Here is a 15,224-nt window from a genome sequence, read left to right on the forward strand (position 1 = left end):
TACATTTTATCTCACTGCACACATTTTTATCTTCTCTGTGGATTATTTTCTTTGTCAGGTAGCAATTGGTTGTTTCCCTCCCCCCCCCCTTGCCTTGCCTGGTGAGGGGTGTTTATTTGAAGGGGCTGGAGCTCTGGTTTAGGTTTGCCACAACAAGAAAAGACCAGTTTGGCAGGTTCAATAAACTGACAGATAATATTATCTACATGAATGCTATCTCTAATAATTTCCAGCACATAAAAATAATGAGAAGACTTTGGACTATTTTTTTTCCTTCAGATGATGGGAACTATACAGGAATCAGCATATTGTAAAGTAAAAATACATCTGCTGGGTAATCTCCCCTCTTACTTATTTATTTCATAGCCTTCTATAGGTAAAGGATAACAGATTTATATATACTTTTATGAGCCAACAAATCATATAGTTAGTTTTCTTTATTTCCTTTTTTTTTTAGTTTTTCTTTACTTTTTTCTGATTTTGTTTATTTTTTCATTTTTATGTTTTTCTCTTCTCACCCTCTCCATTTCATCTCCCCAATACCCTTTCAAAATATATTTCCATCCCCCCCCCCCGTCCTTGTTAAATCTAAACCTTAAAAGAAGACATAAAATATTTTCCTGGTGATAAAATTAAGATTATGAAATGATGATTAGGAAATAAGCTACATTTTCATTTTTCATTTGTTTTGCTCTTAATTAGAGTATTTATTATATATGATGAATAGGGTTTTTATATAAAGATTTGGGACAGAACCTCTTTCTCTTACAACTATTCTATTACAAATATGTATTACAGCTTGGTTACTTTAATAATATAAAATGTGATCATTGTAAATTGCTATGTCTGCATAGAAAAAGGTATATGAAACAATATATAGAAAATGTATATAATACTTTTTTGAAATAGAAGGGCAAAAAGAATAATGGCAACTAGAACACGTCAAAAAGACAACAAGAAAGTAGAATAAACTGATAAACTGATAAAAACAAAAAGCAAAAAAAATGGTGGAAATGCAAAATGCTGATCTTTCAGGATCTACCAACTAGTGTGCTAAGGAAAAGGAAAGATTTTGACTTTTTGAGACAGATTCTACAAGAGAAGGAAATAAAATACCACTGGAAAATACCATTCACAATAGAGGTATATTTATCAAAAAAAAAGAGGAAAGTAATCAAAATAAGAAGAACATGCCAAGCTATTGACTGAAGAACTGTAAATGGAGGATCCACATAGAGGGACTGAAGGAAAGTCTTCAAGCAACACAAAGCAATATTAATCTAAGAACTCAGGAAAAAAAACAGCCATGACATCAATATGGGGACAAAATTGATAAATTTAAACGTATCACTAAATATTAATGAACTGAACTCTCCTATGAAAATTATAAACATTTTCAACTAACTTAAAAGGCAAAATTTTATGCCTACAAGAAACACACATAAAGAAGAAATGTTTAGATACTAAAAATTATATAAAGTACATCTTGGTTCAGACTTAATTAAAAAGTGAGCCCTACCTACTTACATAAACAACCCAAAATTAGAACTGAAGAATTAAGAGATCCAGAGGGAAGATATTTAATTTTTTAAATGACACTTCTAGAAGGCAAAATGTGTAGCAACAATATATATGTCAAACAATTCCAAAGTTAAACTTTTTGAAAATTTTTTCAAACTATGCCAGAATTTCAAGATGAAGATAATAATGATTTAAAGACATAAAGAGTTTTAGATCCAAAGAATGATAGATCTAAATTAACAAATTTAATCCAAGCTGATATAATAGGCTTTGCACCAATGAGGTACATAAAAGATAGTATACAATTTATGATAGATGTAACTGAATTTGTGAATAAGAAAAAAAAAGAAAGCAGTGTTTTAAATTTTATATGCAGAGAAAGTTTTTGATACTCTAACATGAATGTACTTCAGAATATGGGCCCAGAATTCTGGAACTGAATATGAAGTATATACTCAAACCAAGAAGCAAAAATTTTAGAATCATAGAAGAATAGACTTGGAAGGTACCTCATGGGTCATCTAGTCCAGTGGTCCCCAACCTTTTTATCACTGGGGACCGGTCAACACTTGAGAATTTTATGGAGGCCCGGGGGGGTAGTCTTTTGCTGAGGGACATCGCCGCCGCCTGAGCCCCTGCTCCGCTTGCTTTCCTGCTGGTGCCCCTGACTTCCCGCCGCCCGCTGGGGGGCGCTGCCAGCAGCAGCTGCGCCGCGCCAGATTGAGGGGGAGCCCCAGCCATGGTGGCTGCTGGAGAGCACCAAAGGTGAGCCGGCGGCAGAGTGGCAGGGCAGCCCCCGAGGCAGCAGCCGGGGAGGAGGATGAGGAGGAGCCGCAGCCCGGTACCAACTGATCCACGGACCTGTTGCAGTCCCCGGACCAGGGGTTGGGGACCACTGATCTAGTCCAACCCCCTGCACTATGCAGGACACTCATATCTCTATTACTCATCCACTGTAACCTGCTACCCCTTGAGCCTTCACAGAATCAGCCTCTCTGTCAGATGGCTATCTAGCCTCTGTTTAAAAATTTCCAAAGATGGAGAACCCACCACCTCCCGAGGAAACCTGTTCCACTGAGAAACCGCTCTGTCAGGAACTTCTTCCTGATGTTCAGATGGAATTTCTTTTGAATTAATTTCATCCCATTGGTTTTGGTCCGTCCCTCTGGGGCAAGAGAGAACAACTCTGCTCCATCCTCTATATGGCACTCTGTACAGCAGTACCATCACCTCCTGTGATCTGAACACGATACTCCATTTGATACAGCCCAAAATCCCATTTGCCTTTTTAGCCACCAAGTCACAGAAGCAATTTCAATCTAACAAGGAACATGACAGAGCTGAACCCTGCCACCCCTTTATCCCAGAGATCCTAGAGATGGAGATTTTAGCCATAAAGATTAGACAAGACACGAGGATCAAAGGAATAAAAGTGGGTGACATAGAATTTTAAATGAAAAGCTATGCAGACAACATGGTTTTAACAGTTTTGGATCCACAAAAATAGTTACAGTATGTAATGGAATATACTGAAGAGTTTGGAGTCATTTCAGGATATAAAATTAAAAGGAAGAAAACAAAAATAATAATAAAATGCTTAACAAGAAGAAGATATTATAAAGAAGAAGAAGATATTATAAAGAGTACAGAATGCACAGTAGACACCAATCCTATTATATATCTGGGAACAAATATGACTGGACCAAATCATAATCTTTTAAAAAGTAATTATCAGAAGACTCAGAAATTGATACAAACAAACTTATCCAGGTTAAAAAAAAATCAAAATCTTCTGGCTGGGTAGAATTTCAGCAATTAAAATGAATGCATTGCCCAAATTATTTTTTTTAATTCTAAATGCTACCTATACATATAGAAGAAAGAATACTGACAGAGTGGCAAAGACAGATAAATGAATTTATTTGACATGGCAAGAAAACAAGAATAAGGATTGAAATGCTCCAAGATGAGAAAAAGAATAGAGGGCTAGCAGTTCCAAAACATAAAATTATATTATCAAGTGGCAGGCTTGGCCTGGATTGTAGACTGGATTAAAAATCCAAGACAAAGAATAGTAAAACTTTAATCAGCAGACTTAGATGATGTTTTCCAAAATTATTGATGGATAAAGACATCAACCAAAATGGTTATAACAAGAAAGTCATATGATTAGACTTCTGAGAACGTGGTTGACATGTTAGAACATATTGAGTCCTCCAAATTCTCCACTTGTCCTCAAGAGAAGCATCTTATGATAAGCATTACAGAAATAAATTTGTTTTTAAACATAAGGTAATGCAGTAAATGCTCAGGGGAAGCACAAGTCCTGGTGATATATTAGAGATGAAGGAATCAAAATTCAATGGCTACTATATTCAAGACTAAAGAAGATCATCAACATGGAAGATGAAGCTCTAAGAAAGATGACTGAGTTTGAGCAGCTGATACAAAACAAAAAGACAATTTATTACATTGGATATATAAATTATACTTTGGTTTGAAACAGAAGAACAAGTGAAAAAAATGTATGATTAAATGGATGCTGAATTTTAGAGAGCAAATAGCTATGCGCCATTGGAACTATTACGGGAAAAAGAAAGAAATTTTACAGCCAATCAGACAATAAGAGAAAATTGATATAAAATGTTTTTTCAGTTGTTACATTACCCCAAAGAATATTGAGAAAGCAGATAAATATTACAAAGGCAAATGATGGAATTGTCGAGATATACGTGAAGCCTTTTACCATATGTGGTGAACTTGTAAAAAAGAAACATTTGGAAGGAAATACATGGGAAAATGCAAAATATGTTAACATTTAAATCTTCTACAACCCCCCCCCCCAGCTCTTCTTCTTCTCTTCTAGAAATAAACATAAGAAGAGCCCTTTTGGATCAGAGCAGTGGTCCATCTAGTCCAGCATTCTGTTTCACATAGCTGCCAGACAAGACACAGAGGCTGAGGCCTTCCTCTGATGTTGCCTTCTAGTATTTCTATTGTATTTTTATGTTTTATTCTGTGAACCGCCATGGGTTCCTAGGAAATGCGGCGGTATATAAATCAAAATAATAAATAAATAAATACTTGAATTAAGAATGTATGGTATGAATTTCAGCAGAAGAGACAACAGAGAGGAGAGGAAATCAGCAGTATAAAGGGATGTTTAGATGGGAAGATGGCAATTCTGAAGTTTAAAATAAACCAGTTACTGTCAGTGGATTCCTAAAAACAATTTCCTGGACATAAACACTAGTGAATAGACCTGAATAGGATTCTGGATAGACCCATTTAGGATTACACTGCTATTTGATCACTTCCTGCCTTGCCAGAATCAAAGATCAAGCACAGGCTCAGAAACCCGACTTTAACATTTCAGTTAGAGAACTGAATTTGCAAACTCATGCCCTCCCCCCCCCCAACCATTACTCGTCCACAATCACAGCAAAATGCATGAAATTATTTAGCTTCTGGAATCTGATATGCCATCCAGACTGAACAGAATTCATCTACCAGTCATGCAACGCAAAGGAACTGAATATCAATAGCAACTAGCTACTGAAATTGCTTTTGGGTATGCTGCATCTTTTAGTTTTTCGACTTTAAGGAAAGTTTTTGTTTGCTGTGAAGCTTTAGAACAGGATGTCTGGCCTGGCAACTAATTAAGTCAGTGGTCCATGTGTCTGGGCCCTCAAACCTTGATCCTAGGTTTGCTCCTCATTATGGTAACCTCCTGATACCTGTTTTGTATTTTCTGTCCCCAGCTCTGTTAGAAGAAAATGATTTTTATACCCTGCTTTTTACTACCTAAAGAGTCTCAAAGAAATTTGCAGTCACCTTCCCTTCCTCTCCTCACAACAAAACACTGTAAACAGGTGGAGGTGAGAGAACTCTGACAGAACTGCTCTGTGAAAACAGCTCTAACAGGACAGACTAGTCCAAGGTCACCCAACATGTGGAGAAGCAGGTTTTAGGCTATTTCCCACATTCCTGGCACTAACACCAATAAAGTCATAACTCTAGCTCTTCCTGTCATGTGACTTTACTGACACATGACTTTCTGGTAAGTGCTTGTACTCCAATGGATCCTGCCTCTGGACAGGTTGAAGAAGAAGAATAGCTGGGATTTATACCCCACTTTTCACTACGCAAAGGAGCCCCCACCTTTCCCCTCCTCTCACCACAACAGATGTCCTGTGACGTAGGTAGGGCTGAGCTCTAAGAGAACTGCTGTGTCAGAACAGCCCTAAGAACTGTGACCAGCCCAAGGTCACCTAGCTGGATGCATGTGGAAGAGTGGAGAATCAAACCCCACTCTCTAGATTAGTGTCCTCCAATCTTTAACCACTACAACACACTAAAGGCAACTGAATTTCATGATCCCAAACTGCACAATGACGTTCAGGAAACAACTGCAAACTGGACCAAAGATCTGGAGAGGGAAGTACTTTAGGCTAAGAAAAGATGGCAAGTATGCTACCAGTGAAGAATTGGAATGAGATTGACCCAGGGCACTTGAAGATGTAAGCAGGAAAGCTAAACGGAAAAACTAAGCAGGAATAACTTTAACTTTCTTTTTTTTTTAAAAAAAATCTATAAGATCCAGCTTGGCCTCACTGTTCTGATGTTAATAGGATTTAATATACTCATTACCTTACAACAACCTTATAAGGTAGTTCACTACTGTCCCTTAACACAGGGGTAGTCAACCTGTGGTCCTCCAGATGCCAGCAAATGCTGGCAGGGGCTCATGGGAATTGTAGTCCATGAACATCTGGAGGACCACAGGTTGACTACCCCTGCCTTAACACAGATTGGGGGGGGGGGGGGAGAACGGGACCTGTGATTTCCTGGTCAAGCATGAATTTTAATTGGAAGCTTCCTCGTTTGCAGCTGAATTTTCATGTCCCCGATGCTTTCACTTGCTCTGCATTTCTAACAGAGCCCTTGAACGTTATGATAGCATTTGACAGCATGATCACTTTCTCACAGCAATAAAATAAAGCTGGACCAAGGAGGGATGGCAAATTCTGCCTGCAGGAATTGCTTTTGAAGACTTTCTAAGCACCTTTGGGGCCTACCTGAGCTCCACGGAGATGAGCGAACGGCATTGGCCTCTATGCAAGACGTGTGGCTTGTCTTCTCCCCCCCACACACTCTTTTTGGACACATGGGAAATCAAAGGGCTATCTGGATAGGATTTCACCTCATTTCCTAGTATGCCGATCTTGGTAGAATGTGTTCTTAAAGCAAACCTATGCAGATGTTTAAAAAACTCACCTTCGCGTCCGGGTAAAAAAAGAGAGAGAATGGAAATAAGAGAATCTATTGGCACAGAGACCACCTGGCAGGAGGACCAAAATGACTTCCTGGTTCCCATTAGGCTCCATTGTGCAATCAGCAAATGTATTCCTGTATTCATTCAAGAGTTGTTTCATCTGCACGACAGCATTAGCATTGACTGACGTACCAGACCCCAAACCCTTCAAACTCCGAGCAATGGCTCCTCTTTAGGAGGGGTTTGAAATAACCACCGTCTGTCTTGAGAACAATCCCCATCTAATTCAGATCTAGGGCCGCATTCCTGTCTGACCTCAGTAGCTAGAGGAAGGCTGCATCCTCTGTTGAACACACAGGCCCAGACCATGCCTTGGGAAGAGAGGGGCCAGAATAGTTTCCCAGAGCAGGCATCAATCAATTTTTAAACATGCAGAACACATTCATTATTTATAGTCGCGTGCGTGCCTGTGCTCTTTCCTTTAAATGAGCGGAAGATCTTTTCCTCTGGCCACTTGTAAAGATTCCAGAGCAAACCCCAGTCCTGGACAGCTGAGCTGTATCTACATATCAAGTGAAAAATGAGGGACTTCTGCAATCCTTCTCCCAATATGTTTCTGTTGTGTTTCCGGGCAAATAATTTGTTTTATGAGAAACAGACGCGGTCTCGTTTTTGGGGGTGGTTGTTTTGATTTTGCTGCCACGGATTTCTCAATGCGTGAACTGTTTAGAGTGAGCACCCCACAGCTGCACACTGCTGTCATTGGCGATTGCCAGGGCTAGTTAGTTTAAACCAGGGGTAGTGAACCTGAGGTCCTCCAGATGCCCATGGACTACAATTCACATGAGCCCCTGCCAGCGTTTGCTGGCAGGGGCTCATGGGAATTGTAGTCCATGGGCATCTGGAGGACCACAGGTTCACCCCCCCTGGTTTAAACAACAGCTTGTTTGAATTCACTAGGCAAGCAAGGAGAGACGCATTTCCAAGGCTTTACCATGAAGCCATTTCAGCACTTAGAGATGTGGACAGCAAGCCGCTCTTGAACGCTCCTGCCCACACAGGGAAGGGGGGGGGGAGCCACTGAAAATCCTTTCCTTCATAAAGGCCAAAGAAGAGTGGGCAAGATGATGCACCTACCCGACCCCCCCCCCCATTATATTCTCAAAATAACCAACATGGATTAGATCCATCATACTGTATCCATCGGCAGTGATCCCACCCAAACAGAAATCCTTCAAAGAGCAGGGAGAAAGCAAACCATTGTGTCCCTCGCTTCAAGCCCATCAAAAAGAATCTTGTTTTGAGATCAATTTATTTTAAATATATTTCTATCCTCGCCTTTCTCTAGACCAAGACAGATCACACCAATAGAAGCCCGATATAAAAAACAACTGGAGAGGGCCCATAAACATGGAAACGGCCCATTAAAAATGCATTAAACCCCTATTAAAAATGAATAAAACCCTCTCCCCCCCACTAGCAGCCGATTCCCCCTCCGGGCTCGGCTCGGGCTGCCCTGAAAGTGGTGAAGTCGTCGGATTCTGGTTTCAGCTCCAAAAGGCAAGCCATGCCCCCCCTTCCCCCCAAAGCACAGGCCCCCACGACTCCCACCGAATGCTTTCACCCAGGCCTCCCCCTCCCCAATCTGGCCTGACCAGTTATAGTCATTCAGCCGAGTCCCCTTCCCCCGCCACGCCTCTCGCAAGTTTCGCATCAGATCTTTTCACCTTCCCTGGAACTTCTCCCCCCCCCCCCCCGAAATCCCAGCCCGTTCTCAAGGTGTCTTTTCCAAGCCATCCTGCTGGGGAACAGCGGTCAGGATGCGGCCCGCTTCGTAACGTCACAGTGTCCCCCCCCCCCCCGGTTGGGTGCACTCCCAGGATGGACCCTGCAAGCCGTCCAGCGGGAGGCTCCTGAATGCCGGTTGGCAAAGAGGGGCAGAATCTAGGGGCGCCCCCCCTCACCACCCCGGGCCCTCTGATTGGCTGCAACTTTCCGGCCCCATGTCTACTCGGGAGCGCACCCCGGCTGCTCAACCCCGATGTCGTCGAGGCTCTTCTGCTTAGGGGCGGAGGCGGCGTGGTTGGGGGTGGGGGTGGGGGTGGAGGCGTCACCAAATGCCGTCCACCCCCCACGACAGGAGGTTCCCCCCACCCCCCACCAATGCCCAGGTTTTCTGGCCGGGAGTCCTCGCCGAGGCCACGACGGGCGGCTCTGTGGCGGCGCTTGCCAACTCCCCAGTCTCCGGAGAAGGAGAGTCACGCCGCAGCAGCCCCGATCCCAGCCGCCGCCGCCCCCAGGCAGGCAACAGCCGAGCGCTGACCCCGACCCTCCGCTCTCAGGACGACACCCCTCCCCCGCCGCCTCCCTCCTTCCTTCCTCCCGCTTCCTCCCGACCGCGCCCGGAGGGAGCGGCTCCAGCCCCAGCAGCCCGCCCGCCAGCCCCGCTGAGTCGCCGGAGGGAGCTGTCCAGCACACGCCCCGCTGCCCAACAGGAGGCTCGCTCGACCTCAGCTGCTTGGGCTCCAGCGCTCCGCAGCCCGGCCCTTCGAGCCCGTGCGAGCCCCCTCCCCAAGGCCGGTCCTGGGACGGCAACGCCGCGCCAAACAGCTCCTCCGGCTCTGCATCAGAAACAGCAGCAGCGAGCCCGTCCTTCCAGGCGCCCTAGAAGGAGAGGGGGGGGGGGCTCCCGGGGTCCAGGCAGATGGCCCCGAGCCAGCCCAGCCCGGTCCAAGCCCAAGGACCCCCCCCCCACCGGCCCCGCCCCGCCCTCCCTCCCCGCGGAGCCTGGCCGGGAGGGACTCACCGAACATCTGGATGTGGCCCTTGGTGACGGGGTTGAAGCTGCCGCAGGCCAGCAGGATAACGTGGGTCTTGGTGGTTTCGGTCATGGTGTTTCCGCAGGGCTCGGCGCTCCCTTCCCGGTGGCTTCTTTGTGTGTGTGTGTGTCTGTGTCTGTGTGTGTGTGTGTGCGTGCGCGCGCGGCTCCGTGGGTCTGCAGAGGGAGGAGGGAAGCGGGCTCGGAGCTCCCAGGCGCAAGCGACGTCAGCGCCTCCTCCCTGCCTTAACCCGTTCCGGGCCAGGCTGGGGGGAAGGAAGGCAGGGAGGCCTGCTGGAGAAGCTCAGGGCAAACCAGAGTTTTTGGGGAGGGGGGGGGGGGGCTGAACGTCAACTTTTCCTCATGGAGCCTTTTGGGCCGATGGCTTCAACAAGAGCCGGCCAGAGGAAACATACATTTATGCCCACAGGAACTTTTGAGGGCCCGCCTAGAGCCCACTTCTTGGGACGCAGGAGAGGATTCCTGTCTCTTATCTAAAAGGCCTGCATAGTGAGGCTTTCTGCATCGAAAGAAGTGGGATGGAATGCTCTGGGCAATCCACCATTAGGGATGCCTCGGCCCGCTAATCTCCGATCTTGGCGTATTTATAACACAGAAAACTTAACTGGAAAAGGACCAACCACTGCTTATAGAGAAGCTGTTTAGAGATGAATGGAATGACCTTCAAGGGGACACTAGGTGGAAATGCGCTCCACTTCACCTTGGAATCAAAGGCTCCCCTGAATTTGATCAGCCTCTGTATTAGCGTATTAACAGTTCCTAAATTGAGCTGGTCATATATGATTGTGCAATGCAGTTTATCACCAACAGGTCAGATTATGGGTCGTTTTTGTCAAATACCTCCAAACCAAGGCTACTGTGACTGCATATTCATAGAATCATAGAGTTGGAAGGGACCTCGTGGGTCATCTAGTCCAGCCCCCTGCACTATGCAGGACACTCACATCCCTATCCCTCATCCACTGTAACCTGCCACCCCTTTGAGCCTTCAGAAAGGGAGGGTTCAAGCTGTGCATTTTGTGTTGTGTCATTGAGAGTCTAGGACTGATCTTCTTGGATAGGAGCACCTGAATTATTTGCCTGAATTTTAAGGAAATTGTGAAAGCCAATTCGTTCCTGCAGCCTTGTGGAGACCTTTTCTATTCAAGAGTTAAGTTGCTGCTCATTTTAAATGTCATTCTGATTGATGTCTCCCAAGGCTGAGAGAAAGTGGGAGGAGCCTGTCAAAGCTCCTAAAGGATACTTAAAGCTCAGTGGCCTCAGGCCCAGCAGAATTCTCAGGCTATTTTCTCTAGAGCTGGAGTAGGAGGATGTGGTGGCTTGATTGGCAAACAGACTCCCTCTGTTCCGAAGCCTTTCAGGGGTGGATCTCAAGGAAAACTCCCTCCTCACAACACCTCCTGTTCTGTGTGGCTTCTGTATGAGTCTTGTCATTCAGAAAACCAAGTTGAGAGGCAGCTACCAGGTCTCCCAGTTTCAAGTTGAGTTGGCAACAGTCTGGAGGGGAGGGGGAGTCCTGCCCCTGTCCTGAACGTGGAAAAGCACACCATAGAGTTATGATTCATGCTTACTTCTCTTACAGAGATAGGTGGACCACGAACAAGAGCAATCTGAAAAATGACTTTTGACAGTGCTAATTTATCCCAATACTGTAGCGGGCCATACCCAGCTAATGAGCTGGCCCAACTTCTTGTGTGTGTGTTTAAAACTGAGGTAAGAGATGTCGTATTTTGAATAATTTTACTTTTTCGTTTTAATCATTTGTACCACCAAGGAAGGCCGTGTGTCTGAAGTACGTTTGGTTTTAATGGATTCTTAAATTATTTATTACGTCGAATGCCATTAAAGCTTTGTTAATTTAACATTGTAATCTATTACAAGTTACCTTGTTGTTATACTTCTTTTTCACCCTCTTTTGGTTACCTGTTTTTTTTGGGTTGAAGTTTTTTCTTCCCCATCCCCACCTCTTTATTTCCTGGTTTTAATTTCAGTTTTCATCCCTCTGAGAAGCACCGTGTATGTTGAGGGCACACAAAAAGGAGCTTTCTCTAATCGCAATGAGTTATGAAGTTGTCTCATACACAGGGGACCAATAATTTGGCATGCAGATTTCTCTTTGCTCCCTTATTTAAAGAAGAAGAAGGAATTGGTCCTTATATATCGCTTTTCTCTACCAGAAGGAGTATCAAAGTGGCTTACAGTCTCCTTCCCTTCCTCTCTCCACAACGAACACCCTGTGAGATAGGGGAGGCTGAGAGAGCTCTGACAGGACTGCTCGGTCAGAACAGCACTATCAGGGCTGTGATGAGCCCAAGGCCACCCAGCTGGCTGCATATGGAGGAATGGGGAATCAAGCCCAGCTTGCTATATTAGAAGTCAGCGCTCCTAATCATTTCACCAAGCTAGCAACAACAAAAATGAATCTTAAGCAAAGTTACATCTTGTTAAACCCCCATGGATTCCCACCCATTGCATTGCGTACCAGTGTCTCTTTCTAGATTTCCCAGTACTAGTCCTTTGATGTACAGCCTTCCTCTTCCATCTCAGCACCACCGTCTCCTTCCTTCCTTCCTTCCTTCCTTCCTTCCTTCCTTCCTTCCTTCCTTCCTTCCTTCCTTCCTTCCTTCCTTCCTTCCTTCCTTCCTTCCTCTCTCATTCTCGAGCTTCCACAAGAACAACAAAGGTCTGCATGGAATCACTCATGTATTTTGCTCTTGACGGCTCTTATTCCACATCAGCAAAATCCCTTCTGCTTGCTGGCAAAGGCTGACACAGGCTTGGTTTTACTTTCAGATTTTTATTTGCCGAGCTGTTCTTCAGCTAAAGGGCCTACAGATCAATGTCATAAAATGCCAGTTGCAACAAAGGTTTCTAGCAAATGCAGGGAAACGGAAGTCAGCAGTGTTTATCCAGATAAGAGAGCGTTATTAGTCCCTCAATATTGCCATTATTAATCCCTCAATATTGCCATTATTAATCCCTCAATATTCCCACCAGAAATATATTTTTTAAGTTTTTCTAAAAATCTCTTCAACGAACAAGTTATGGTTTAGAATCATTATGAATCTTCATAAAATATAAGCTGCAAATAGGGACATGAAGAAAATTTACAGATCCTTTCATAAGTGCCCAAAGGAGGCAAAGGTGGTGCTTACCCGCTCAAATCCTAAATATATCGGGTGCTCTGCAATTACAATCCGTAGGCCTTGCCCCATCACTAGGATTATTTCTGCAGATGCCTTTTGACTCTCTTGTTCATTCTGATGTTCCTTATAATTTTTGGAGGCTAAGGGGGTTTGTCTTCCAACAACACAGTCCTAAGTCGAGTTACACCTTTCTAGGCCCATTTAAGTCAAAGGGCTTCAAAGGGTGTAACTTGACTTCAGGTTGCTGTGCAAACAGAGGTGGTTTGCCATTGCCTGCCTCTGTGTCATGGCCCTGGTAGTCCTGGGTGGTCTCCCATTCAAGAGCTAAACAAGGCTGACTCTGCTTAGCTTGCAGGATCTGACAATATGAGGCTAGCCTGGGTCATCCAGGTCAGGGCACCTTTTGGCAAGTACCCACAATTCATCCTCACTCCTTCCCATGATTCACCAACACTCCTTCCCAATAACTGGGAGGCAGGCAATGTCAAACCACCTTCGAACATCCCTTGCCTGTCTGCCGGATAACCCTCAGATCTCCTGGTTAAAGTAACCCATGCCATATGATGAATAATAACTATGTTGCACGCTCTCATGTCTATGTATTTTCCAATATATACCTTCAAATGAGCCGACATGTTGGTCTGAAGTAACTCAATAAAACTAGAGTCCAGTAGCACCTTTAAGACCAACAAAGATTTATTCAAGGCGTGAGCTTTCGAGTGTAGTCTGAGGGCTTGCACTTGAAAGCTTCTGCCTTGAATAAATCTTTGTTGGTCTTAAAGGTGCTACTGGACTCTGATTTTATTCCAATATACACCTGTGTATGTATAATCCTAGGGGTTTGGCTGTTGATTGGAGTTTTGGGAGAAAGCTATTTCGCCCTTTTGGGGGAGCTGTAGGGGAAGCCCTGGCGGAAAATGAAGTTGCGGGAAGATACACACAAACACACACACACACATATCACCTACCTTTTCTCAAATGCCAGAAAGAGTTTCAAGAACAATGTTTCTTTCTTTTACCTCCATGCTCATTCTGCTGTCTCGACACAAGAATTGTCGATGAACATCAGCCTGTCTGAGCTGGTTTTCAACAGCATCCCTGTTGCTGCCTTGACAAGCTTGTTTACAGCCTCTTTGATAATTCCCAAGCCCCTTCTGAATAGACCCTGTAGACTGAAGGCTCTTGACAGGAGGGTGTGCGCACAGACTACTTATCCATATTTCTGATCCCTCAGCATTAAAAGATGAGACCTGTTAAACGAAGCTCCACTGTACAAGAAACACCGAGGACGCCGCTTGCATGCATCAACCGAGGCTGCTGTAAATGAGGCATTTAAAACTTGAACACTTAGGAAACACTCTCAGGCCCTGCAATTATATTAGGGTCATAAATATCCTGGAGGGGGAAAAAACCCTAGGAGAACATGAATGCATCCAGGGACCAAAACAACAACAACAACAACAGTTGCGGGATGCCTCCATGTTTAAAGTCAAATCCATAAAATAGCACAACATGCTGTTGGTCCTGGAGTCTGAGTTGATAGGGGAGTTGAGTTCCTCTGTGAGATACAGGATCCCTTTTGCCCTGTCTGAACAAGTACCCAACCTGAGATTCCTCCTACAGCCAGCTTTTTGCTCAAAAAAATACATGGTGTCTTGAGTCCAGGAACATCTATCAATAACAACTGTAGCCTGTCTTAGTGTAAGGACAAGCTTCGCTTTTGTGAAGGAATGTAGTCAGTTGCGAAATACCCTCATCTAATTCAGTACAAATGTCTTTTTCTCTGTCTCACGGACTGGGTGAATTTCAGTTTGAACCAGGGAAAAGATGAAGAGTGTCTATTGGCTAGCACCTATTATTATTTATTATTTATTGCATTTTTATACCATGACTCCCAGCATAGTAGGCTCCTGGCAGTTTACAAATCACCGTCCCTTCTTTCACAAGCACTTCTGATGAGCCAGCTTGGTGTAGCGGTTTGGAGTGCGGACTTCTAATCCGGCGAGCTGGGTTTGATTCCTCGTTCCTTCTCTACATGCAGCCAGCTGGGTGACCTTGGGCTCACCACAGCACTGATAAAGCTGTTCTGACCGAGCAGTAATCTCAGGGGTCCCTCAGCCTCACCTACCCCACAGGTGTCTGTTGTGGGGAGAGGAAAGGGAAGGCGACTGTAAGCCGCTTTGAGACTCCTGGTAGAGAAAAGCGGCATATAAGAACCAACTCTTCTTCTTCCTCCTCCTCCTCCTCCTCAATTTCTGGAGCAGCTCTGCAGCCTTTTTGAACACCTTTGTCTTAACCTAGACCTTAGTTTGTTGCAGCTCTGCAAGTGCAAATACAAAAGGAAGGAAGGAAGAGCTATACATTCAGACATCCACGTTGACCATAATATCCACACATGAAAAAAAAGATCTCATCATTGTTGTGTGTGGGGAAAAAATCAGGT

At 44.5% G+C, this 15,224-nt stretch overlaps 1 protein-coding gene across 1 annotated transcript in view; it reads right to left on the bottom strand.

Annotated features, from left to right (window-relative positions):
* Positions 1-9,808, bottom strand: part of NMNAT2 (nicotinamide nucleotide adenylyltransferase 2) — an 82,868-nt gene extending 73,060 nt beyond the window's left edge. Inside the window, exon 1 of the mRNA XM_077332615.1 lies at positions 9,603-9,808. Within this exon, the coding sequence (XP_077188730.1) occupies positions 9,603-9,687 (85 nt within the window). The 5' untranslated portion in view covers positions 9,688-9,808. The remainder of the gene's footprint in view (positions 1-9,602) is intronic.
* Positions 9,809-15,224: the final 5,416 nt, after the last annotated feature.

This window comes from Paroedura picta, chromosome 4, assembly GCF_049243985.1.
Source record: "Paroedura picta isolate Pp20150507F chromosome 4, Ppicta_v3.0, whole genome shotgun sequence".
NCBI lineage: Eukaryota > Metazoa > Chordata > Lepidosauria > Squamata > Gekkonidae > Paroedura > Paroedura picta.